Source organism: Clavelina lepadiformis, chromosome 1 (assembly GCF_947623445.1).
Source record: "Clavelina lepadiformis chromosome 1, kaClaLepa1.1, whole genome shotgun sequence".
NCBI lineage: Eukaryota > Metazoa > Chordata > Ascidiacea > Aplousobranchia > Clavelinidae > Clavelina > Clavelina lepadiformis.
This window is the reverse complement of record NC_135240.1, coordinates 26009684-26036278: the sequence shown is the minus strand read 5'-3', so window position 1 is coordinate 26036278 and position 26595 is coordinate 26009684. Positions and strand designations below refer to the sequence as shown.

Sequence of the window (26595 nt, the reverse complement as noted above, 5' to 3'; positions counted from 1 at the left end):
AAGACGCGATAGCAGCCTTATCACAGCAATGGTTCAAGACTGAATATAACGCTGGCGTTATATTTATTTTAACTATTTGCAAGACAGCTACCAAACAAAAAATACAATGACTTGTATTCCATGTATTAGCGCAAGTTCACTTATCGTTAAACAGTAGAAAACTTCTATTAAAATGGCCGATACATGACAAATATGGAAAACACCAACAGAAAAGGCGGCAATTTGTTGATGCAATGCAGTTGCGTCATCAAACTTTACGCGGGATTTTCCATACATAGACAGTTTTTCTGTTTCGTTGTCTGGTGGTTGCTATGATTTGTCCACAACGGATATGCGATTTAGGATCTAGGAGCCCATTCTATGCGGGTTCTGCGATGGGTAGTGTACTGGCATGTTTGGAGCTGGGCCTGGGTAACCTGAACAATGATCGATTGTAAAATATACGGTAAGAGGAAATTAGATAGATTTTAGATTGCTAAGCAACAATGCACCGACATATGGTTAGCTATTGGTTAGTGTAAATCACTGCTGACCCCTTATGCGTAAGTCAAGACACTTCGTCCACGACACCAACATGATTCATTGTACTCGCAGTGAACAGCAAACCAGTTATGGTATGTGTTTGTCGACACCTACTTATTGGCCATTTTTTGTTTTTAAGACGACGTTTGTTGTATCAGTAAATTATGACATTTTGAGTAATTCATAAATTATGACAAGTTCAACGTGGAATAAAATTGTGACAGTATATTTAAGCAAAATTATGGCAGCAATCCGAGGAAGGTATTGTCGTTCGTGGATTACTGCGATCTTTTGTCCCAAACTCTTTCGTATGTGCACTTTTTTGTCTAACCTAACGGCTAACAAATTCCTTAATCGCTAACAGCTCTAGCCATTAAGCACCTGTTAGCTGGATAAGTTTTTTCCCAGTTTTTTCCTAGCCCTGTTTCAAATATCCCTCAAGCTTTGAATAAATCGTAAACTAATCTAAATGGTCTTATTCACATTTTGTTTTAATCTTCACCCAGACATGATTCACATTTCATATATAGAGCCTGTAACATGTCAAAACCGAGTCAATCACTCAAGCAAAGTAACTTACCAGGTGGCATCATCATAACCGGCGGGGCAATGGTAGGGGGTACCACACCCATCACACCACCATCTTGGCCTGGCATTGGCACCGTGCCAGGGGGTGGGGGCTCCAAGTAGTTCTTTTGTTGCTGGTTGCCATAGTAATGTCCCGGTCCGCCGCCGACAGCGGACGGCATTGGTAAAGCTGCGAGAATACAAAATGCATTTAAACTGAAAAGTTGCTGTTATGTACCAGACATAGCATGTTTTAAGTAATTCATTTCACTACATGAAAGAAATATCATTCCGTTGTTGCTAAGCCAGAGGTTCTTATCCTTTTTATACCGTTACCCCAAGCAAGATTTTTGGCAACCTAAATTAACGCCAGTATAAATGACTTTGATAGGAAACATGGCATGGAGTCCTAAACATGACCCTGGTTCATGCCAGCCTTCTCCTTAATTTGATTAATGACAGAACCATAAATGCTATTTTGTCAAAAAAAAACCTGTGCTCCGATAGATTACCGATAGTGGTTGGTATGACAAGGCAACAATCTCAGTGAAATATTGCAAGGAACAAGCTTAGTAGGGAATTTATCACACTTAACTTCCTGCAAAGCATAATTTTAAAAGTGAATAGGAAGACAAATACCGGACATGACGTGCCAGTGTGCAAATGCTAAAAATTGATAGATCATTGATGGATTGTTTAAGCTTGCAGTCATTTAAGGAAGTTTGTCAAAGCCATAATTGACTGTCGGTTGCATGTAGGAAGCATGTAGTGGTGTAGCCTAAAGAGTATCTTGTGTTTAAATTTGTGAAGTTCAGTATTCATAAAATTGTACAACAAAGTTTGCCTTGTCAAAGGTTTACTGGCTTCCAAAATTGGAATCATATAAATAAATCATTAACTTATGTAGTGAGATCACCTGCAAAAATAATCTTAAGTTGGTCTTTGATCCACCTTTTGTGGTTACTACGAATGCAACCCTAATATTAATACCAAAAACATTACGATTATGATACCTCGCTTATAACGTAACTTCAGATGGTGAATGCTTATGGTTGTATAAATGAGTTATAAAAACTATAATAACATAAATACCTATTGTTCAAAAAAAGTCTTGTCAAAAGCAACATAGGGTATTTGATTCTTAAAGAAATTAATTGCGTAGTGTACATGGTGATCTAAAGACCACTTCATGAAGTGTGTGTAGTTGGACTTCCATTAGCACAGACCAGGACCGAACTTATTCACTGGTTAGTAAATATAAACATGAAAATTGAAACAGCCAATCCTAAGGTCCATATTTTCAGATAAAAAAGAAAAACGAAAACGAGTTAAACATAAATTTATACTATATTTATAATGCACAATTAGTCCATTAACCCTAAAAAACTTCAAATTCCTTTTTATGGAATAAATCACCCACAGAACTGCTGTGCTAGATAATGAAAGATTATTTTTACAAAATGAAAATGACGTATTTCACCTCCTGGGAGACCAGGAACAGGATCAAATTGTTGTCCCTTGGACGATTCACCTTTATCCCCACCATCTTTCCTACCAGACTGCTGGGACTTCCCCCATCTCACAACTAATCTGAAAGATAACATAGACATCAAATAACATGTAAAATACTGGGCTTGGCACTTTGGTAAGTTTAACTTGATCTTTACCTTTTCCCCTTCAGTAACAATCTTCCTGCACTCTTTTGAGCTGCATGCTCTGCCTCACTGCGTTTTGTAAATTGAACGAACGCACAGTTCTGCTTGCCCACTACGTTAATTGAACGGATTTCACCAAATTGGTAGAAGTGATTTCTGTAATAATCGTATTAACGAAACAAAATATAATTCTACAAAGTATATTATACATATAATGATACTAAAAAACAAAACATTCTAAACACAGTGAGACCTCGTTAATCCCCCCCCCCGAACAACCGGAGTCCCCATTATCCGACATAAAACTGCCGGGAACGAATTTCTTCCTATGCATTTTACCCCTTTAATCCGGAAACTCCGCTGTCCGACTCCGACACAAAAGTTTTGGAACAAATGTGCTAAACAAATTGCAATAAAATCCCATAAACCGGATTATTAAGAGTGAAGTGAAAATTATTCACGATTGTCCTAGATACAGTAGTTAGTTAACGAACACAATAGCCGATTATCTACGCACAATAATGTTGCAGGATCTCTCTTTAAACTCCTATGCATAGGCATACTTTGAATTGGAGTAAGTTGCTTACTGCTTTTTGAACACAGTGCTGCATTTGCAAGATTGATTTATTTTTCGCTTTCCGGTAATCTGGATACCCCGCTAAACCGACATTTTATGACGAAACAAAGTGGTCCAGATTAACGAGGTCTGACTGTATGTCGTTAGAATTAAGCACAATAATGTCACTTCAGTGAGCGAATCAGAACACACCTTAAGTCGTCCTCATCAATTGCTTCACCGAGGCCCCCGATATATAGCGTAGAGATCGTTCGGTCTTCCGGAGGTTTAACTGCCTCCTGATCGATCGATTCATTTGCTCTTCGAAGTAACTTATCCGCAACCGGATCATTTATCCCATAATATCGATCTTTGATGTTCTGATCTGAAAGTGGATCATCGGGATCTGTTGGCTTTTCGTGCCTGCACATTGAAGACGGGGTTTGTCATTGTGATGTAATAATAACAGAAGCACTTATGGACAAAAGAGTGGGTAAATATACTTCACTAACTTCACTACATAAAAAATTGCAGGTTAAAAATTAGAGTGTGTCGATCATTCTGATGTTTTTGGATAATTTTAAAAGTTCAGGTAATTTTACTAATACAAGTGAAGAAATGTCGAAAATGTCTCAGCTAGAAATTTTGTCAAACACATATAGCAGCGCTGCATCAATGGGTTGTAAAACGAGAGAAAGTAATTGTAGTGAATTTGTTGGTGTATCAAATGGTCATTTGTTTGTTCATAATTAACCTTGAGTTGCTTGCTAGAGTTTGGACTAGAGTCAGTTGGCAATGCTGCCTAAAAGATTAACCGAACAGGAAAGTCATGCAGCTCTCTCTCATCTTTCATATCATATCTGGCCCGTTTAAAGAAAACTTTGGTGACCCCGACAACAAAGTACTATTGAACCAGTTGCTTACCTGTACGGGCATTCTTCACCACGCTTGCACTCGCCTTTCACCCAGAATGAGCAAATATGGGGGCGATTTCTTTTGTAATAAGGGGTTGTGCGTGCCATACGAACCAAGATATCACTAGGTGCTTGTGCTTTTCCAACCGAACCAACGGCAACAGTTCCATCTGTGTTTGCTATCTGTTTGGTGAAAGCATGGGTGTCAATGGCAGACTGCACTTGGTGGGTTACAGCAAATTGATTTGACAAAAAAGATATTTACTTCTCTCTCCATATTTTGCGTGTAATATTCCTTGTTTACATCAGATCTAGGAATGTCTTGGTTTTGTAGTCCCAATGCGAAGTCTCTTGTCTGGATTGGTAAACCTATGACAATCATAAATACGTTAACACACTACAAAGCCAAATAGATGATTTAATATTTAATAATATTTAATAGATTTTGTAGATAAGTCTGCCATTGTCAAAATTGAAAAATACTTACCATATTCAAGATCAAGCAAGCAAGTTTGACAGATGTTTTTAAGCTTTGCACACGTCTGGCAAACTTCAGTCTTCTTAAATCTCATTCTCGCACCCGGACACCAACGAAAAACTGTGAAAGGACGATCGCAAATCTTGCATTCCTTGCCAAATTTTTCCTTAGTCTGAAGTTTGAAAAGCAAAAGTTAGCAGTAAGTTTTTATCACAATCAACCTGACATTACAGCAAATATATGTAAATGTAAAGCCACAAAAGGCTGGGTGTATACTATATATGTTCATCGGAAGTTTGAAACATAAACGTAGAGGTACACACCATCCTAATATAAGGGTTGTCACCCAAGCAAGTTTGGCAAAGAATAGGGAAGTCCTGGAATACAAGGTTAATAAATTTAAAATTATTTTTAAAAAAACATGAGAAAGAAAACTTCATAATTTCAAACTTACTGATTCTTCCCAATTTTGACGATTGTAACGATTTGCGCCCAAAGACGTTGCCATGATTGAAGTTTCAGTCAACTTGTTAAAGTTATATTTTAATCAATTGTAATTGTGTACAATGTAATCTACTCTAATTCTGACAAAACATATATTTTAAGTCGGATATCATTTAAAAAATTTATTATACTAGATAGAGTAGAATAAAATTGTAGAAAGTCTTTACACAGGACCAGCCTTCATAATATGGCTATTTTCAACAAGATCTTGCACTTGTCAAAAGCAAAACTAAAACGAAAAATGCGCAAAATTCTTTAATGTACTTGAATTGCACAACGACACGATAATATGCCCAGTTTGCATAACTAAACCTCCAAACGATTTGATAATTGAGTACACAAGAGTTTTGTTCAAATCGTTAAGTGCAAAATTATACATCTATCGACTAACGTGAGTTCATAGAAAACAATATTGAGTGTGCCCAGATGCCAAACTTCTGATATTCCTGATCATCTAAAAAAGACATATTAACGAATATCAAAACGCATCAATGTTTTCTTTGCCTGACTGGAAAGCATGGCCGTTTTTGACGAGAAATTTTGTGTCCTAAGATGCAAATTTTGAGTGATGGCATGCACTGAAAGTTATTTCATTTTTTGTTTATTTATTATAAATTATCGTGAAAATAAAGTTTAGCGTGCACATCGATGAATGTCATGTGTGCAGGTGCCACAATTTCCACTGTGTGTTCTTTGTGTTGATCAACCATACAGTGGAATGTTATAAAGCAACTTAATTTAAATACTTTCAAATTTAAAGCAAAACCGAGTTGATTTCTTTAACTTGGCATTTGCCAAAAAGGTGACAAATAAAGAGAAAATTCTCTTGTCCACCAAGTAGGCTATTTTAATTAGGCTTAACTTAACAAGCGCAGTTAACAGATTCATACTAGATATGAATTCACATAAATATCATATCAAAATACAGGCTTTAAGCTTAATATTTGTATTTTTAAGAGGGAAAAAAGAAATTCGTGGGCGTAATGTTTGGCAATTGGGTCCGTATAGGCTGGAGGTTTCAAGTTCCATCCTGCCCTTGTTACATAGATTTTTAAAAATTTATTTTGGAGGTAGGCCAAGGCTAATTTAGTCATGAGAGGTGAGAGTTTGAAGTGGGCTAGTTTCAAATTAATTTAAAGTTTGGAAAAAATAGTAAGTCAGTTCAAGATGAAAATTAGTGTTTATTTTAATTTGCAGCCTGGCTTATTCTTAATGCAATTATGAAACGTGAAAGTTTGAGTCAGAGGGTATTGCCCCGAGTGGAAAGTATGGCAGCTTACAACGAGAAGTTGTGCACTGAAGCTTTAATTCTTTGTTTATTTATTGTAAATTGGCATTTACACCAGGGCTTTGGAGCCGGAGCAGTGCATTTTTAACGGAGTTGGAGCCGGAGCTCTACGTAAAATTGAAATGGAGCTGGAGCCAGTTGATGTATTTCATAAGATGCTAGGCCTAAGCTACTACTATTGGCTGAATTCACATAATTTAACAGCAACCCTTCACAAAATTAAGAATTGTTGGGGATTTGACAGCAGAGCCGTCACATGTTCATAGCTGCAACCGATGGTACTGACTACTGACCGACCCATTGAGCTAGATATTCCAAATTGAGCGTTGATTCTTAAATCTCAGTTTTTGACGTAATGGAGCCGGAGCAGTGGTATCAATGGGCTGAAATTTGCATGCATGTTGATGCATATCCTCTGCACAGCTGCCACACTTTCCACTCTGGGGGATTAAGCCTACCAGTACCCAGTTTTAGGTTAACTTACACTTAGGAAAATTAGTAGGCTAGGCTATGCCATTCTAAATTGAAAATCAGCATACATAAAAGTCACAGACTGGCCTAACTGCCGTTTACCGTAATCGTTTTTTCATACTTTGGAAAACGGCGGCCGGTAAAATAATTGTCTAGGCCTAGTTTACTTCACCAGCTGCCAGTTACCGATATAGGAAAATATCTATTGCGTGACGGACTTGCCGTTTACTGAAATAGGCTAGCTTTTTCCAAATTTGAAAACCGACAGCCGATGAAACAGCCTAGACGCTGCCTTACAGAATTAAAATTATAAACATAGTAGCCAGCAGACAGCCTGATATATAAGCTAAGTTTTCTCCGGCGACAAAGAAATAGCAGCTTTGGGTCACCAGCCCAACAAAGTTTGGCTTGATTTCATAACATGTTAGGTAGACGTACCTATGGTATAGCCTAGGGCTAGGCCAACGTACACCATCACTAACAAATAGGCTAGTATGGATCACAGTTCGAGACTAAAAAGTAATAAGCCTAAGATATTGGGTCTCTTGTACTGTCGCACTCCGATTTGAAGGCCTGAATGGAAAGGATTTATGACGTAGGCTAATAACTACTCAATAATCGAATGACTACTATCTACTCAATAATCAATGACTGCAAAAGTAAAAGAGACCACGATTATGGCAGTTTTCCACAAGAAACCGTTCGGGCAGAAATATTGTGCGGGTAACAGTAATTTACGGAATGAGGAAACAGAGATATAATCAAGGGCGTTGGCGCATTCTTCCAAATTGCATACACTCCTGCCTCTGTGCGTTTTTTCCCCGGTGCACAGAGTCCATGTGCAATAAATTCTTCATTGTTTTCGAAGATGAAGTGTAACGGACATAAAGTATTTCCAAGTTTGTCGCTGGTTGATTCTCTTGAGCCACTTCGTATTTTGTATAAAATTATGATAGAATTTAATTACGGCATATACCTTTTTTCTGTTGCAGTATTAAAGTCGTGAGCCCATGAGGCTATTATTTATTTAACATATGAGCGAGGGCATTAGCAGCTGCCTTTAGAGTCAGATCTACTTCTCCAAATATAACAACACAACCACATTATCTCGCCATAGAACTGGTCTCTACGGCATTTTTTTGGCATACCTAATTACCTGGGCTGTCACTATTTCACCGGAAAAAAATGGTGCGTTCGAAGTTATTTTTCACAGTTTCTTGTTAATCTAACTTATGTTATTTATAACATAGTAACTTGAACCTAACCTCAATCTACCTTCTAATCTAAAACTAATTCAAATAAAACCTTAAATCAACTTTTTGCACGACCTTTATCCTAATCGTCCACCGTATCTTTAACAGCAGGCTGCGTGACCTATATAAGATGAAATAGTCACTTCGAATTGCCTGTACAGTGAACCAGCCCCATTATTTTACCCAGTTGAGTCGAAGATGGCACCACAAATATGCAGTTACAATTCCGCTGGTCTATTTCCGATTGGGGTATACGCAAGGTTTGTAAATAGATGATTCTGTTGTCGAAACAGTATACAGCACACATTGATTCCATGTGCTTCAAAATTTTAGTAGCAAAACTGATTTTGCCAAAAACATTCATATTGCAAGCAAAAAGCTTAACTTTACTAATTTTAAATAGAACGAATTTGAAATAATTATACGAGTCATGCAGACACAGTGACACAATTGTGCATACACCTGACAAAAATGAATTAAGAACAAAAAAATTACAACAGAAACTTGATTGCATACGATCAGAATTTACATTATTTTAAAAATAGCAGCCAAAACTTTATCTCAGTTCAAAAGGACTCTTAGATTTTTGCAAATTCAGTAACAACTCAAAAACATGACAAGCCTATACCAGTTATAAAGATGAAACGCGAAATATCATGCCACAGCAAAACACCCAATCAATGCTACAACCTGCTTGTCAATCTATTTAAAATGTTTTGTCTCAATTAAGAAAAATTTGCTATTTTTATGAAAGAGTTAAAAACTTGGGTAATTTGAACTTGAATGGATAAATCATGCGCATTATTCCTTACAACGTTTATACCCACAAACATGGATAACATAGAACCATCAAGCATTATTATATTAAGGTGGAATTCGTGAGCGAAGATATTCTAGCACAGCTGCTGAACCTTTTGCCATGATATTCTGACGTGGTACACGAAAGGTGTTGCCTTCTAATTTCAAGGTCTGTAATTTTTCAAGTAGACTTAGTTCGGGAGGTACTTGTCCGATGTTGTTATACTGCAATGATAAAGTGGATAGATTTTTCAATTTCTTAAGATTTTCCACATCAATCTTTGTCATTTTGTTGCTGTCAAACAAAAGGTGTTCCAAGCTTTCAAGTTCATATACAGTTGGAGGAACTTCAGTAAATTTATTGCAACAGAGATTGATTTCAATGAGACTTCGAAGACTTCTCACTTCATCAGGTAAAAGTGTAAGTGCATTGGAGCTCAGGTTCAAATGAGTAAGCTTGGACATTAAACCAATGTCAATTTGAATGCATGTCAGCTTGTTCATGGATAAATTTAATGAAACCAACGTGGGGCTAAACATGAACACTGCCATTGGAACTTCAGAGACCATTGATTTGGAAAGATCCAAATCAGTTAATGCTATGCCAGAAGCTTCTTGCAAGCCACTTTCTATGCAAGATACGTTACTTTTACTCAGATTTAATTTTCCAGTATTGGCCATTGCATGTTTCCTTGACAGAGTTTGTTGCTGATCAGACTGTGGCAGTGCTGACTCTTGAGGTTTTCTGTTTGTCGGTGTTTCGGCAACTACAATCCTTGAGCGAAGATAATTCATTACAGCTTGTGTTCCTTGATTTATAACATCGCGTCGGATGCTTCTTAATGGATTTCCATCCAGAACAAGAATTTTTATATTCTGCATGTTTCCTATCTCGGGAGGAAGATTTGAAACATTGTTATTTGCTATGTCCAGCCTTTCTAGACTTGTTATGTTGGTGATGTCTATGCCAACATCGCTAATCTTGTTCTCTCTCAGCTCTAACATTGAAATGGATTCTGGAAGGTTTTTGGGAACGAATTTCAACATATTATTTCCAGCATAAATTTCCTTTAAACAAGCACATTTTTGCAAAGATGGCAATGTAGCAAGGGAGTTATTTCGCAGATAAAGCTGCTCCAAATTGCACAAATTTTCTATGCTATTAGGCATTGACTTTAATCCATTGTCATTAAGATTGACAATTTTTAAGGACCGAATCTCCCCAAAAGAAGCAGGTAAAGTTGCAATGTTATTTTTAGATAAATTTATTGATCTCAAATTCTTCATAGAACTCAATGTAGCTGGTACTGATGTTAACAAATTGTTTGAAGCATCAAGTAATTCACAGCTCTCCATTGCTCCAATACTAGGTGGCAACTCAGATAACTGATTGTAGTGCAATAACATGGCTGAAACGACTTTCAAGTATTCTAGAGATGGCAAAGATTGCAAATTGTTGTGGCTCACATCAAAACGTTTTAAGTTTGGTAAATCAGCCAGATTGGAAGGCAGTGAAGCCAGTTTGTTATCGTGGACATCTAACACTATCAGGCTTTGAAAATTACTCAATTCGTCCGAAAGACTGGTGATCTGGTTTGAGGATAGGTTAAGTTTTGTAAGCTCCACCTGATCCCACCAACGTTCACCTGCATCAAACGAAGCAGCAGATTCACGAGCATCTTTGGCTGCGTTGAGATTGAGGCGCCAAACTTCAGCAGGTACGGCCTCCAGATTTCGGTTGGATAAGTTTAAAACACCGCTCTTCCTGGCTTGTTTAAAGATGGCTTGGGGGATAGATGTCATGATTAAATAAGCTGAAAGGTTGACTTAAGCCTCGAAACCAAAAGAAGTCTATGATAATATAAAAAAATCATACATATCGTCATTCAATAAATATACCGGTACCTGACCAATAACTTCTACCTTCATCTATTTTAAAGTAGGTTAATACAAAATTAAAGAAACTAAAAAAATATAACAATACGCAAACATTATGAGCCTAAAACTGTTTGAGTTCAAATATGAACTGAAAGAAAACTGCAAAAATAGAACCAAAATTACGATTTTTTTAAATGAAGTAAGTTATAGATTCTAGAAACAAGCAACCAAAAAAGGTGCATTACTATAACGGCGGCATGTTCAAATAAAAGTGCATTCAAATTTTTCCTTAGATGTACACATTTAAATACTACAGTTAAATAAGCTTCTTTCGTGAAAGTTACATTTCCTGTTTTCTGACACAAGCACAGTCCAATTAAAAAATTCGATTTAGAATTTCATAATTTTCACATTATTTTACCAGTGTTACTGTCACAAAATAAAAATGCATGATCAGGAAAGTCATAAGCAACAAGATAATGGAATGCCATATTGGATACAATTACAACATATTCACAGAGGGCGGCCAAGGTATAGACTCCAGGTTCACAGTAAGAGTTATGACGAAAAAATAAGTACACAAATGACACAAACGATATGATGTTAATCAGTACAGCCTTAAATTTTAGAGAGGCGTTTCTTTTGTCTTCAATTGAATCCTTATTCTGAATTGAATTGAGAACACATGTTAATATCATACAAACTAATTCACCAACAATAAACAACACAAAACACATTATGTGAATGAAATGGCTTTCTCTTGATGAAATAAAAGATAATCCTATTAAACCAGACACTTCTAGAAAATTCCCAAGGCAAAGTAGAGCAACAAGATATTTTTTAAATGGAAATAGCAGCTTTGTCTCATCCACGGACTGTTTCGAATGAAAAATCCAATACAAACATGTCACTATATACCGTGGTGCAGCATGCAAGGCTATGCATATCCTCCATACATATGCTTGTGGGGTTAAAGCTATTGCTGCGCTAACTGATGGAAGAAAATTTGCAACGTGACAATGCGTTGCTGTTGATCGTTCAAAATCGAAAAGGAGCGACCACAGTACAGCGATTGTTAACCCAAAAAACGGGAGCGACGTTACAAATTTGCTTATGCGTAATAAAGGAGTTACGAATATTACACTGCTTCCCATTTCAGCCATCTGTTTTCGCAGAATGCTCGTAAAAACAAAGCAATCAACAGTTTCACGTCAATATTTAGCTTTTTCTGTACAGATTTAGAAATTTTGTCATGTTTTGTTTTCACTTCAATTCAAGCAGCATGCATTTAACGATATGATAAAAATTGATAAGATAATTTTACAAAAAACAACTAAAAAGTACTAATTAGATTTAAAAAATGTAAAACTAATTTTATTTAATCGGTAATGCAATAGTTCATTTTCGTATTTACAATAATGTCTAGAAAAATTTGGTAGCGAAAAATGCTACTTCTATACGAGTGAATGTAAAGTGCCACAGTCCAACATGCGGCAGCAAATAGGTTAGTGAGCCCTTTTTACTGAATTTGCTGGAGTTAGGCAGGTTTAAATATGTCTGGAGCGGTAACTATTAGAACGCGAAAGTTTATGACCAACCGCCTTCTGCAGGTGAGATTATTGACTATAAAATACTTGTCTACCTACCTACAATAGTTGTAAGTTGCGAAACGTAGATTTACAAGGCCTCCGACCTGATGTCTGGAGGTTCCCAAATTTCGTGACAGTTTACCGAACATGACGTTTTCAGATATGTGTGAAGTATTTTATTTGATATGAATGTCATCCAGATTGAAAAATTTTACTTACTTATAATGCAAGAAGATCAATGGCTGACACAGAGTTCGCGTGCACCTGACAAATTTATGAATGTAGGCCTACCAGTTTCAAAATGATATGACGGTATCACAATCTTTCTCCTCCGACAGAGAACAGTCTTAACACAACTTAAGCTTGACAATGATACTCCATTTCGTCCTTACGCTAACAACTTCTTGTAAATTGCTATTTACATGGTGGGTTTAGTGGTCATGCTAAACATTATTCATCTTTTTCATGTTTTATCGTCATTCTTGCACGTTTTAAGCCCTTGAGCTTTGCTGCTTTTCCCTGTCATTGTCTGCTGGAAGAATTATGATTTTTCTACAATACAATGTTTAACGTTTTACTTTTTGTTCCCCCCCACTAACGATGACGAAAACGATACGATATAATTGCCATACCTTCCAGTCGAGCTGGTTAGTTGCTTACTAAGCTTGTCGTAGTGCAAGGTCCCATAAATGCACATTTTAAGTTTATTTTTTAATTTTCTGTATTTTACTTTCCGAATTTGGAATCTCACTAAATGAGAGCAAAAGTCATTCATGCCTTGCTGAACGGCATTGCAACGGTAGTGCAACTGGATATCAAATCCAGCTTTCATTTTCCGTTCCAGGAGGTTTGGCAACTGAACTGAGTGCGTGTGAGCTATTACAATAAGCCCTATTTGTTATCATTTACTTCTTATGCCAAGCAAGGCAAGTTTTTTACGTAATGTAAAACTTTTCGAAGTGATCGTTCACCAACATTTGTTTACCGAAATTGAAAAATCACAACACGATAACCAGCAGCTTCCCACCAATAGGTTTTTAATTTTGCTTGAGGGAAGAAAGCAGCTCTGTGGTTAGCATTCGTATTTTTAACCTTTAGGTTCAAATTATGCTGATGTCTACTTTTTTTGCGATAGGCTGATAAAAAGAAGTTTATTACCACAATAAGGAAATGTAACTCTAATTAACTTCTGTGGACTTAAAAGATTAAAAATTCAGTGACTTTATTTAAACTTTGAATTATTTTCCTTTGACTGATCAAGCTGATTTTAGGGAAGTGAAGTTTTGGGAGGAATTTTGTCATAAAAGTTAAAATTTTAATTCACGAACTTGCCTAATTGCAGTTTACGAAAGTAATATTTTTCTGCTCTGATAACCAGTGATGAGTAGACGATTAAATGTACGTTACTGTTTCCAAATTCGTTAACTGACAACCGGTGGATTGGAGCTGTCATAACTTTTTATGAGTTGGCAATTCACAGTAACGGCTCAGTGTTTATAACTTTAGAATGCTTGGCAAAAAATGTGGCCTGTGTTCAATACTCGGTGGCGCACTACTGCACTCGGGCAAGGGATTATTGACACTTGCTTCTGTTCCGTAGCCCTGGTGATCAGTTCAAAATTCAGGCAATATGATATAATGAAAAGCCAAATAAAAAATGCGCGACAATCAAAAATTCTTGCACAAAAGCTAGTTTTGGCTTAAGTAATTATTGCTGAGTTTAATTCGTGAAAAAGCTTTCTTCAGTCCGAAAACAAAGATTAGAATACAATATCACAATGTGAAAGCCATGATTGTTGTTTGACTTAGGTTTTTTGCTTAAAGGAGTTGTTGTGTATGATTATAATTGCAAAATTTGTCCTTTCGGGTTGGTGGCAAAAGAAATTTATGTGATCAATCGATCTCGATTACTAAGATTTGTGTGTCTTACAATATTTTTGTCTTCACGTTTCTTACAATTTTGTTTTTATTTTTACAGAGAAAGCAGATGGTGGTTGATGTCCTCCATCCTGGCAAAGCAACAGTAAGCAAAGTTGCTGTTCGCGAGCAGCTCGCCAAGATGTACAAAACCACTCCAGATGTGGTTATCGCATATGGGTTCAAAACCCAGTTTGGTGGTGGCAAGACTACTGGATTTTCGTTGATTTATGATAATTTGGATTACTGTAAAAAGAATGAGCCAACTTTCCGTCTTGTTCGTCACAAACTTGCAGAAAAGAAGGAGAAACCGTCACGCAAACAGCGTAAAGAACGTAAGAACCGACAGAAGAAGGTCAGGGGAACTGCAAAGGCAAAGATTGGCGCTGGCAAGAAGAAGTAAATCAGGAGTTTCCGACTTGCATTTTTTGTGCTTCTTTAGCCACCTTCATGCAATAAAGCAAGTTTATCATTTCTTTTAGTCTTTGAATTTAAAAAAATGCTAGTTGTTAGGTAGAATCATTGCTTTCAACAACAAAGAGCAGGCAGTATTTTCTGAAAACTGAGTTTTAGCTGTAACGAGTTGAGAAAAAACACACCAAATGCATCGTTAAGTGAAAAACACTGATCGAACAACTCAAAATTTAGTTGTAATTTGTTAAAATAACTTATCAATAGTTTTATCGGTCCAATGAAGGCGCTTTAAAATTTGTTTGCATCGGTTTACAATATCAGCAACGTCAGGGCAGTTCAGTAATATCAATTTTGCATCATTCCAGTCCATTACGTCGGTATGGATCTTCTGGTCAGACGATGACTTTCCTACAAAATAAAAAAACATGCAGTTTATCACAAAAGAAAGTGAAATGGCAAATTTCTGAATTAAAAAGTGAGAAAATGTCTTGATAACAAGACTGCTCCAACAGATAAAATTTACCTAAACTAAGATCTTCGTAAGAATTATTTGACGATTGCGACTGCACATTCCCCACACAGCTTTTATCTGGCTCACCACATTTACACAAACGACTTGCTGATGTGACATTAACATCTTCAGATGAGCAAGAATGTTTTGCATTGTCAATGTCCATTGATGATAAATCTCCCAAACTGTCAGTCATCTCTTCTGTAGTGTCACTGCTTTCTTTGTTACCATTTATTGTCATCTTAAAGAAATCATCTGCAACTGAGTCAGTCTCTAAACTTGCTATGTCTTCTAAAAGGTTTTGAGCTTCAAGTATGACATCATCAGGAATAGGATTGCCCTCATAAAAAGCTCGAAAGGCCATCAAGCCACTGAAAAAAGTATTTTTGATTTTTATCTTTTTGCAAACATTTTATAAAAAGAGAAGAAATATATTTCTTGTTGTTTTACTTCAGTATGCCTTTAATCTTTGACAATAAAAATGATGAAAGCAGCCCCTGTTTGAAACCAGTATCAAAACCATTTTGCAATGATGCCTCCTGCCCTGCTGTGACACCATTAACATAGCCATCCTGTAAAAATAGTGACCATAGTCAAGTTATAATACATAATGTTTACATCTCTACCATACACAGTCAGTTTTATCATATAAGGTACACTCTACAGTATGTTAACGTGTTTTCTCAATCGCAAAATGTAATAACTTTTAACCTTTATTCGTTCTTTGCGTATCTTTTCCCAGTCTCTGGTCATGATGGAGAGTTCTGAACAATCTTCATCAAAAATGTCATCATCGTCCATAGCAAGATATGAAGTTGAGAAAACAGACAATACACAATTCTTGATAATGATTACAATATTTAACTTTATTTAGGAGTACGGTACCGATACCTACGTCAAACATAGGTAGGTGCTCAATAAAGTAAGTCAATTCAATCATGACAACACATAACAGTAAGCATACGATAATCAGATAATAAAGACTTGTAGCCTATCTATGTTATAGGAAGAAGCATGAGTAGCGTCACAGACATACAATCATAAATGCACAACAACTTAAGTAAAACAAAGTTTGAATTTCTTAGGCTTACCGGTACTTAAACTTTTTACAAAGTTTATTTATTTTGTTTGTGAACATCTGCCTAGCATACAAAACAAAACAAGACCGGAAGAAAGGTACGTAATTTTTGAAGTTATGAAATATCATCTTTTGTGTGGAGCTGCATCAAAATGCAGCATGAAATAACTTTTGGGTACAATTTAGACCATAAAATTTAAAATATTTCATCAAATACTGTCTCTAGCATATTCTTGTTTAATGTTTGAATCAAAATTAAATGAAAAATTTTCCATATAACAGATCTTTGTAACGTAGTAACCATGCAAACGACTGCACAAAAATCATATAAAGCAAACAAGGTTTGGGAAATAGTGGAAACGAAGCGAACTAGATTCTTGTTGTTACGCACTCCAAGCTTCTGCTTAGAAGTTGAGCTTAGTAATTTATTAAGTGTGTTGGCTGTAGTAAGCTCCTAATGTCATGTTTATTGCAGTTGGTTCATTTATGGTTAAATAACAAGCTTAATATTTTTGATAACCTGGTTTTCTGTGAAGTAATATAGCTGTAGTCTTTTTCTAAGATTTTGCTTTATTATATAGGCTAAACTGCAGGCCAAAACAATTTTAAATGATAGGGCACGGTTAACATGACATAAGGCAAATTTCGGTATTAAAAAAATTCAGTAAGCTTGGTGTAAACTAAATGCATGATATCACAAATTTGCCTTCAAAGTTATGGGGCTTGAGTAAAAGGTCAACATTAACATTGATTGAAGATGGCTGGAAGATTTACAAGGCAGCCCAATGGACTAGAAATGTAAGCGTTTCATGACAATTTATTACAAATTTTAATCTTTTTTTAATTTCAAGTTGTGTAGCCTATGATATAATATTCTGATTTTTGACTGATGTTCTTATCTTCCTTATCAGTTAGGCTATTTTAAATATGCTTTTTTCTATAAGCCGGACTGCAGAGTATGGCCGTTTTCAGCAAGATCTTTCATGCAATAAACAACCATAAATGACAAATTTGGGTGGGCAAAAATGTTTTGATGCTCTTGAAATTCGCTCTTAGGTGCGTAATTACGAAGTGATGCGCACAGTTTGACTAATTCAATCTCTAAATCAGTGTTTCTCAAACTTTTTGCAATCGCGTACCACTCATTCGTTTTTTTACTACACTGCGTACCACCTGGCTCCTGAATGACTTATTTTACTCAAATGTACCGGTATTTATAGTTATTATCGTTATTACTATACCATAACACCAATGAATAGCAAGAAAACACAATTTAATTTGATAGATGCAACTGTTTCTTCTGCACAAGCTTGTCTATCCGGGGCAACACATTACTCACAGCTCATCGAAAATCATGTTCAGCGGTAACACTTAAAAAGCTCTCGCGTACCGCTAGTGGTACGCGTACCACAGGTTGAGAACCACTGCTCTAAATCAACTAAAAATTGAGTTCGCAGAAGTTCTGTCCACGTTAATAAGCCCAAAATTACACATGTAAAGTACATCACTCTAGCACATGGAAAACAGTACATACTGAGTGCCCTATGCCAAGCTCTGCACTTTGGTCTAAGCACTTCATTTTTATGTATGTGCATTTGTGTACTTGAAACAAACAAAGCACTTTTGTCTATAAGCTAATTTACATGCATAGCTAAGCAAGTTGTCTAGGCAACGCAGTTTTCCACACTGAAAAATTGTATGAAATTAAGTCCCACAAAATGGAGATAATACTGTAAATTAAGATTACAAATACATTTTAGTGTGCAAGTACTATAAACATATAACACAATATTATAACATGATATCTTAAAACATAAACTAATGTTTCTGTGTGGATGGATTAAGTTGTCAAGTGATTCTCGCACAGACAAAAATTTACAATAAAGCACACACTTTAATCATTGTCTGGGTCAGCAAACCTGTATTTAAGTTTGTTTGTTTTAAGCAAGTTTGTTTGCACTCACAGCTGAAATCTAGACAAGTGTTGTTTGTGACATGAAACCAAGCCATTAATGTATGTAATAACTCCCAATTTTGATTAGACGAGGCATATCTCGAGGGAGCTTGCTAGACCACCCCCGTGTTGAGCCTGTTGATGAACCCCTGCTTGCCCCACCATCGTCAAGGGGCCTGTATTTTTATGAAACTATTCATGCTGGACAGCACTTGGTATGCATACCTACTGAAATTATTATACGCTACAATGTGTCTTTGAATTTTTAGTTTTATGTATGATACAAGAACTAGGCTGCGCTCATTTAGTTTGTTAAAACTGGCATTTGTGTTTAATGTAACACTTTCTAATTGATTCTGCACATTGTTCTTACTTTGTATTAATATTTCCTGGAGAATTCTTGTTTCTTTTATGTGCAAGCTGTTACATACCCTAATTACCAACTTAAATAAAGTGCATGAAAAATCATATGATTTCAGATGGATGCAGGAGATGATGATGATTCTACAATCACTGGTGGTTCGGATGAAGAAAGAAGAACGATAAATCAGAGTCTGACTCAAAGTGATGATACAATCGCTGAATCTGGTAAGATCTTACTTAAAATCAGACCAAATTATTACAAGAATAACAGCAACTACAGAGAGCTTCATTTTTTATTCGATACTGATGTGTTTTCGACCTTACACTGGTTCTTCCTCAGAGTATAAAGTTACCGAATGCACAAAGTACGGTATATAAACGACAAGGTGTGATAAAAAAGAAAATGTGTTATCCACAGAGATAAGATTGTACCACAGGTAGTGCAACAAGATAATAAACACTGGGTTCCGACTACAACAATGATAAGGTGTCAATCAACGAAATAAGATGGGAATGTGATAAAAGTGAAAAGTAACAGGCAAAACAAACAAGTCAAGCAAAGATTTTCAGTAGGAACGAGGACCCATTTCTTAAGGCTTTTTTTTGATTATTTCAGTACTGCACTTTATAAAAGGTGAAGTTTTCTGTAGTTGTTGTCATTCTTGCAACAATTTGGTTTAATAAAGCAATTTCAACTCTTCCCAAGTTATCTTTCTTAAAAGATTTAAAATTGTTTGTATATATATTGATATGTATTTGTATCTGTGCAATTTGATTTGTCAGATAAGAGAATTGAACAATTTTAATATTTAATTAAATCATGATTCTTTATATTTGTCATGTCTTAAGCGTTCAGGATTAGTCAAATTAGGTTTCTGGAATACTGGTTCTTTACTGTTTATCAAAATGTTTGGTTTCTTAGAAACTTCTCACTACTGGTCTGCTGGTAATAGCTTTACAACGGGCAACACGACTGAAAGAAGTTCGGTGTACTCGTGGGGGGACGATGTGAGTTATGAGCAGACAATTTTCTTTGTATTTGTTTGAAACTCTCGTAAATCATTTTGCTCACGGGATGACCTTGTCTGTTATATTTTTAGGAGTTTGATCACCAGGCAAGCCAGCGCGTGAGGGAAATGTTCCAGGAAATCGAGAGGATGTTGTTTGAGGGTGTGCTCTCCGGAAGCATTTCCTTACAGCAGGAATGCCGGGAATGGATGGTGGCTTTTCCTCATTTAAGGATCATCGGTAAACAGGTACCAGTATAATTTTCCATTCAGTAACTTATTAATAAGGACAATATATATTTGGTACTGTGTAAGTTTTGTCAAATGATTTTGTGTTATATTTTGTAGTAATAACGTATTATGCATACCTTTATGCGTTTACTAGACTACATATTTTACGATGCTGGTTATAAGTTATGTGGCTTTATGCCCAATGTAAACCAGTGGTCAATTTTACAGCTGTTACCACCATGTGATATTGGACAATGGCATCCAGTTGCAGCTCAAAGCAAAAAGTCATCTATACAAGCTCCTCAGCCAACCAATGACTTAGATCCTCTTGATGTTGACAGGTTGCTTGTTTCTTTTCAAATCATCATAGTCTAACACTTCTAAAGACTTTTACACCTCTAACACTTCTAAAAGTTTGATAACTCTGACCTGAACTTTTTAATAGTAATGTTAATTGGTAGCTTCACCCATCAGGTGTTTTAGCTGAATGTAGGTAACAATCTTACTTTGCACCTTTCAATTCCACCATATACAATGCTGGCTCTATTATAGTCTGCATGCCATAACCTCATCCTAAATTCATTTTGTAATTCTATTCACATTTTCAGCCTGGAAGTGCGAGGCTCATCGGTTCCGACTCATGCGGTCCCATCCCAACACTTTCATCCTCCCGATCAGGACAATATTTATGCCCCAACATCCGTTGGCAGCAAGCTACCTCATCTCTATGAGGAGATCTTCGAACAAGATGGGACCGTAGAAGAATACTTGGCATATGACATACGAGAGATGTAGGCTTTGCTCATCATTTCTTCGTATCTATTAGGCATAAGACTGCTTTGATTTTCAAACCAAAGTTGGAACATTAAATGCCCAGAAAACTACTTTTCAGTAAAATAATTATATTTTCAGATCTGCTGCTCATAATTCTTAGTTTTAAATCTAAACTTAACCCACAGAAATTAATCATTGTATGTTGCACGTAGGGATGAGGAGGAAAATACAAAGAGGTATTACATCCCGCGGCGAAGACGACTTGGTTTTCCTCCAATAACGCCTAACGCATGTGTTCGCGATGCTGTCCTCCACCAGGTCTTTGACGTGGTTTGGAATCGTGTGGTTGCATGTCTTTCAAGCGATAAGAGGTCAAAGGCATCTTTACTCAAGGTTACTGTTCTAATCTTTGCAAAAATAAACCTACTGTTAAATTAACTTTGACGATTTTTAAGACAGCATGCCATTGACTTACTTATTTTTTATTTATATAAAAAAAAACGGAAAATTTTTTAATAAAATATATATTTATTTTTTATTTTTATTGAAGATATCATGTAATGCAAATAATATAATAGCATTTATTTAACTGGCTGCGTAATTTTAATCAATTTTACATGGAATTTAGTAGTTAGCATTTAAATGTGATATAATGTTTAATAAATTGTGGTCTCTAATTTCTTTGTCTAGCATCTGGTTCAGAACATATCTCGAGCTCAGGACACGCAGCTTTCCGAGAACTTGTTGCATGCAACTGAAATGAAAGACAATTCACAACTTAGCGTTCCAACGTTAAGATATCCTAACGACCACAGATCGCAGCAGATTGGTCCACAAAATTTCTTCCCTGAAAATTTAGGTTAGTTAATAACTTCACTTGTTTGTGTGTGTGTGTTCAGTGGTTTTTGAGGTTGTTTTTGGGAACTGAAACTGTCTCTAAATTTCTCCAATGGTTTCTTGAAATTTGTATTACAGCAGAAAATTAGCAGTTAGTTTTTGTAAGTCATGGTCTCTTAGAAGTTCCTTTACTGTCCCTCAAAACTTTTTGGCAGACCCCAAAGTCAGACCTGACAACCTGTGTATGTGACATGTGTGCGTTATCATTTACTGGTCCATTGCACTTACATAAGTTTTCTATGTTTCTTTTGTGTTTTGTAACAGTTTTGTTGCTTTACTAATTTACTCTACAAAAGTGCTTGATTTTTCTTCCAAAATTGTCTAAATGTACAAAGCAACTGTAAATCTTATCTTAGAATCGGCCTTACCGTCTAAACTTTGGTTGTACCCATTTTATTGTAATTACCTTTCCACTGCTTTTACTGCATAATTTATGGTTAAAGTAAATGATAGGGAGAGCTATTATTTGAAAAAAAAAATTAATGTTAAACATAACACGCTAATATAAAAAATTTTAAATATAGTCACCAGTGAGGTTCGTAACCAGCAAATAACATTAATTCTGTGCGTTGTAGATTATGAGGAAGGAATCTATCCTCACCAGCTTCCAGGAGATCGTTTCGGAGTACAACCACTCAATCCCGCATCCTCCATGATGATGATGCCGCCTATGTCCAGGCTTCTTAATCCTGATGTTGTTGGACTTCCTTTATCCAGAGGAAGCTATTTTGACCAGGCGAACAGTCGTCATTTACCTTTCTCTGTAAGTTGGAAGGTTTTTGAAAAATTCCAACTCACTATGATTTTGAATGTGTCTTTTCCTCTTTTTCAAACAATAGTCGAAAGCATAATTTTATAGCGAAAAAAGCAGGCGAAATAATTTTAGATGATATGTATGTTTTTGATAAGTACTCGATACTAACTCATTCGTAATCCTAATAAAATTCATGTAACGAAAAAAAAGCAGGGTCGTCTCTCTACTGCCCCCTATTCCAACACTGGTGACATTAATTCTTTAAATGACGTGATGAAGATCAGTCAAAAGAAGCTGCAAGCCCGAAGTGAACGTTTGCCCTTGCCGTGAGTTCTTGTATATTACTGTGTAAAAGCTGCACAGAAATGAAACACTGTTTAGTGTTTACTTGAAGTTGTTGATCTTGACTGTTTTAACTTATAATATCACCTGTTGCTTATATCACTGGTTTGGAGACCATGCTAATTTCACCAAAGGAAAAAAAATCATCATGAGAATAAAGTTGTAGATTTCTGAAAAAGATTTGCAGCATAATTGGGTTACCTATAGGAAAGATATTTGAGCTTCTGTTTTGAATGGAATATGATATACAGGCTTGTTATTTGAAAGATTATTTATCGAAGATTTACGATGATATTTAATTATTTGATTTGATTTAATGATATTTGATAATTTTCATTCAGAAATGACGACTTTTCCGGTGGGCCTCTCCACGACTCTCGATTCTCAGGCCGGCCATTGTCCAGTCATTTTGTGAATGGCTCCAACATCCCTGGATCTGGTAATCCTCTCGGTGCCATGTCTCATCATCTCTCAGCCATCGCTATCAGTGGAACGCCAAGCCCTCTCGCCACCCCCAATCGGCCTTTCAATCGAGACATGTTGGCACGGCAACCAAGCGCAACAACCCGCAAAGGACGTGGGGGTCGACTTGCTAGACTACTCCCATTGGACAGGTACTGATGAAATTTTATGTTGCTGCAACGTTTCGGCGTCTGTCTGTCGTTTGTTTTCTTCTTTTCGTTTGTGTTGCTGTTGTTGTTGTTGTTGAGTTTTTAGTGAAATGGAGAATTTTGTTTTCTGATGTTTTATGTTTGATATTTGTGTGTTTTGTTATTTGTTTTCATTTTAATTTGAAAATTTTCAGCTTTTGGCGAATATTTCAATGAAATATTTGATTGCTCATGTATTTTATTGGTATATTGAGAATGTTAGACTTGCTAAAAGTCTTCCTTCTTTTTTGAACAGAGCTAAGACACCAAACATCGAGTTTGATGGATACGTCAAAGCAACGAAACTTATCCCAGGTCACCTTGAGCCCCAATCAACATCATTTAGCGGCAGGATCAATTCACCCCCACACAGTTTTCAACCTCCCCCCACTGCCCCCAATCTTGGCACGTGGATGAATTCCAGGTTACCTCCCATCAGCTCTGGGTTAGAGTCCCTCCAAGAGAATACGCTGATGGACTTCAAGAGAACGGTGGGTTGAAGGTGTAATTTACGTACAGTTACTTTTACAACTTAAATTTTTTATCACTGTCATGTTCAGCTGTCTGGTTTTTGATGGTCTTGTACTGTTTATCTGTTTGATACTTAAGCCTTAAGTTATCCATCCTTTTTGTCCTTGTCTGAGTTGTCATTGTGCTTGCTATAGTGACCTAGAAAGTGAGTTAGGGGAGTAGCTGAAGGTGTTAGCTGTTGACATAACCATCGTTTTCAAATGTTCATAATATTGTTGTAACTTGTGCAGTTAATTATGATGTTTTTTGTTGTACTAGAGGGGCAAGACAGCTCATACCAGAATAGCCAGTGCGTTAGCAGATGAGAAACCAGTCAACAGAGCACTAGAGAACATGTCCCGCCCAAACACTACCCACACGTTTCGCGTAAGTATTTTGAACTGGTAGAATATTTATGTCCAAAAATTTGTTCTGTTTTCTTTTCAATTAGATTTAATAACTAGGCAGTGGTGCTGTCTACATTTTAATAAAAGAATCTTAATAAACATCTCAGTAAAAGAATATGAACTCTATACCGGTTTGAAACTATGAAACAGTTTAAGTTTTGTAGAAAAAATAAATAAACAGTAGGTCTGTGTTCTTTTACTGGTGTCGTTGTCTTATGTTGCGTCGCTGGGTCAATTTTAGGCAGACAATCTAGTCCAGAAGCGGTCCACATCAGTTACTCCGTCAAACTTTATGTTTGGAGCTCAAGGGAACTCGATCGGAATTCCAACTCTTAAAACATCAAGCCCTGCCGGCGCTGGGTTTCTAGCAACTTCAAGTGGAAGCAACCTACCGTACCCACAGCAATCAGCCACTAGCCCCGACAATGTGACGGGATTGGTTGGTATCACAGGTGCGTGTCAGAATGAAGCAGACGATGTTTGACTGACCACAAATGATAGAAGTTTTTTTTAATACTAAAGAAGCCGTTAAAATTGGTTGGGCTTTATGCACGTTGTACTTGGAAATATAGGCTGTTACTGTCATGAAGGGTACACCTTAAAAAGCGACCATAAGTTGTGCGTAATTGTCGTAATTCTACTTATTAAATCGCTACAAATCATGTACAGGACGAAGCATCAATCTCGGATTGGGCCAGTCCACTTCCCCCGACGAAGAACCCGGTCCCCCTCACTCCTCATGGGGTAAGTTGCAAAATATCAGGCTATAATTTCAGCTCATTTAAGCCCGCCATCAACTCCCTGGTGGGGCACAACTGGTTAAATTTGTTCTAAATCTTCTGCTTTAGGTCTGTCATCACAAAACATGAGCGCTGTTCGTAGGAAACGGGCGGTATTTGGATTAATATGAGTTAAAGAAGTATTCCGCTGTGGTAGGGTTGGCTTCATACATACATTTTAATGACAGTGATTTAATGGTATTGTTTTAATTTTAGAACTTAGTTTGTTAGATGTTGACCCATTTCTGTGCGTAAGATATTCTGGCATACAAAGTTTTCGATATTTCTTTTCGTGTGTTAAGAGATAAATTTAGAATAATAGATTTCATTGTGGTTCGATTTATATTGTTACAACCAATAACCAGCGGCTCTTGAAATTACAGGAAGAATACTCACGTGTTTATTCTGTGCAGTTAACCCAGACATCTTATGGACACAACTTACCATTTCAAACCACGTTACAGCTCTGAATCGGCTTATCAGGGAGAGGCTGTCACTGTTTCATACACACCAATCAAACTATTTTGCCTTATACGTACCTGAACCTCATCGACACCTTTGTACAGCCAAGAACGTATCTTGTTGGTGCGAGTGATCCCATTTGCATTTTAGATATGTTATTTAACTGTGCAATATCTTATTGTTTTTTATGTTTTATATCTTTATGTTTGTATATTGTGTTCGTAACAATCCTTTGTTTTTGTTTGAGTTGTTTCAGTGCTTTGCCAGTGATTCCACTTGTTTTCGTGATGACGTATGAATGTTTTATGAAGTTTTATGTAAGCTCGCAAAATTTTGGCGTAGTCGATCTAGTACCAGGGTTTTAAGCGCAAAAATCCTGGTAAATTCATCATAATGCGATTTAAGTAGTTCTAACAATACAACTGCTTAATTTAACACTGGTATTCCATAACTTTTAACAGTATTAGCACATTTTTCACACAGCACGACAGAGAATCTGTGGTTTTTCGTAGCTATTTCTTGTTTTCGTTTTGCGCAAGGTTTGCGTGACTGTTCTTTCCTGTTACGGTTTATGACACCAGTAAGTATTACTGCATTGTAACACAACAATCTCGCATTTCATTCATAAAACCAGGTTCTCAATCCAGTCACTGTTGTAACACTTTTCTGTGGATGTGTTGACGTTTAATAAAAATACTGTATTGGATGAACATTGTGAATTGCATTAGCGTGATAGTCTACAAACAAATTCAACAGTAAGGTTTCATTTCTTAATGCTTCTAACTTATCCCAGTTTTGTTCCTTAATCAGGTTTAAGACCTGACACCTCTGTGTGCATAAATCTCTTTTCAAGGGTGTTTATTGTTGTTGGCGATAGTCCCAAAAATTTCCAGAGAAGAGAAAATGTTTTCGCGTGACTTTTTGTCTCTTGATCAATACTAATGATATAACTTGCCACATGGTTTGAGCTTGTCTAACCATTAACCAGCTTATTGTTCGTCATAAAACTCATCCCACGAATGTTTCCCGCAGCTGCTTCCAGGACGTGGAACAATCTACCGCAGGACGTGCG

At 36.5% G+C, this 26595-nt stretch overlaps 6 protein-coding genes across 8 annotated transcripts; 2 read left to right on the top strand and 4 right to left on the bottom strand.

Moving 5' to 3' along the window:
* Positions 1-102: 102 nt before the first annotated feature.
* LOC143470977 (pre-mRNA-splicing factor RBM22-like) lies at positions 103-5296 on the bottom strand. The gene is made up of 10 exons (XM_076969284.1): positions 5147-5296; positions 5016-5069; positions 4702-4864; positions 4480-4583; positions 4225-4397; positions 3514-3723; positions 2757-2900; positions 2570-2679; positions 1103-1279; positions 103-416 (listed from the first exon to the last, which is right to left on the bottom strand). The coding sequence occupies exons 1-10, from the start codon at positions 5198-5200 to the stop codon at positions 346-348; spliced, it is 1260 nt and encodes a 419-aa protein (XP_076825399.1). The 5' UTR covers positions 5201-5296; the 3' UTR covers positions 103-345.
* Positions 5297-8421: 3125 nt separating this feature from the next.
* On the bottom strand, positions 8422-10816 carry LOC143470969 (leucine-rich repeat-containing protein 40-like). Its single transcript, XM_076969270.1, has one exon. It carries the CDS (start codon positions 10807-10809, stop codon positions 9073-9075), a length of 1737 nt encoding a protein of 578 aa, XP_076825385.1. The 5' UTR covers positions 10810-10816; the 3' UTR covers positions 8422-9072.
* A 40-nt stretch (positions 10817-10856) lies between these two features.
* On the bottom strand, positions 10857-12101 carry LOC143470984 (acyltransferase PGAP2-like). Its single transcript, XM_076969295.1, has one exon. It carries the CDS (start codon positions 12045-12047, stop codon positions 11292-11294), a length of 756 nt encoding a protein of 251 aa, XP_076825410.1. The 5' UTR covers positions 12048-12101; the 3' UTR covers positions 10857-11291.
* Positions 12102-12333: 232 nt separating this feature from the next.
* Positions 12334-14864, top strand: LOC143471002 (small ribosomal subunit protein eS24-like). The gene is made up of 2 exons (XM_076969319.1): positions 12334-12494; positions 14452-14864. Exons 1-2 carry the CDS (start codon positions 12438-12440, stop codon positions 14791-14793), a joined length of 399 nt encoding a protein of 132 aa, XP_076825434.1. The 5' UTR covers positions 12334-12437; the 3' UTR covers positions 14794-14864.
* On the bottom strand, positions 14607-16249 carry LOC143470994 (uncharacterized). Its single transcript, XM_076969307.1, has 4 exons — positions 16027-16249; positions 15766-15887; positions 15328-15686; positions 14607-15212 (listed from the first exon to the last, which is right to left on the bottom strand). The coding sequence occupies exons 1-4, from the start codon at positions 16114-16116 to the stop codon at positions 15049-15051; spliced, it is 735 nt and encodes a 244-aa protein (XP_076825422.1). The 5' UTR covers positions 16117-16249; the 3' UTR covers positions 14607-15048.
* A 701-nt stretch (positions 16250-16950) lies between these two features.
* Positions 16951-26229, top strand: LOC143468860 (protein FAM149B1-like). 3 transcript variants are annotated; one of them, XM_076966331.1, is made up of 18 exons: positions 16951-17191; positions 18436-18562; positions 18827-18935; positions 19633-19718; positions 19811-19966; positions 20177-20289; positions 20557-20739; positions 20935-21115; positions 21413-21581; positions 22195-22382; positions 22587-22699; positions 23057-23329; positions 23622-23856; positions 24155-24262; positions 24524-24734; positions 24952-25026; positions 25131-25214; positions 25445-26229. In XM_076966331.1, the coding sequence occupies exons 1-17, from the start codon at positions 17151-17153 to the stop codon at positions 25190-25192; spliced, it is 2430 nt and encodes an 809-aa protein (XP_076822446.1). In that variant the 5' UTR covers positions 16951-17150; the 3' UTR covers positions 25193-25214; positions 25445-26229. The 3 variants fall into 3 exon arrangements, with proteins under 3 accessions (XP_076822446.1, XP_076822437.1, XP_076822428.1); XM_076966322.1 differs by having other exon boundaries at positions 22584-22699; positions 25475-26229; XM_076966313.1 differs by having other exon boundaries at positions 22584-22699.
* The last annotated feature ends 366 nt before the right edge of the window (positions 26230-26595 follow it).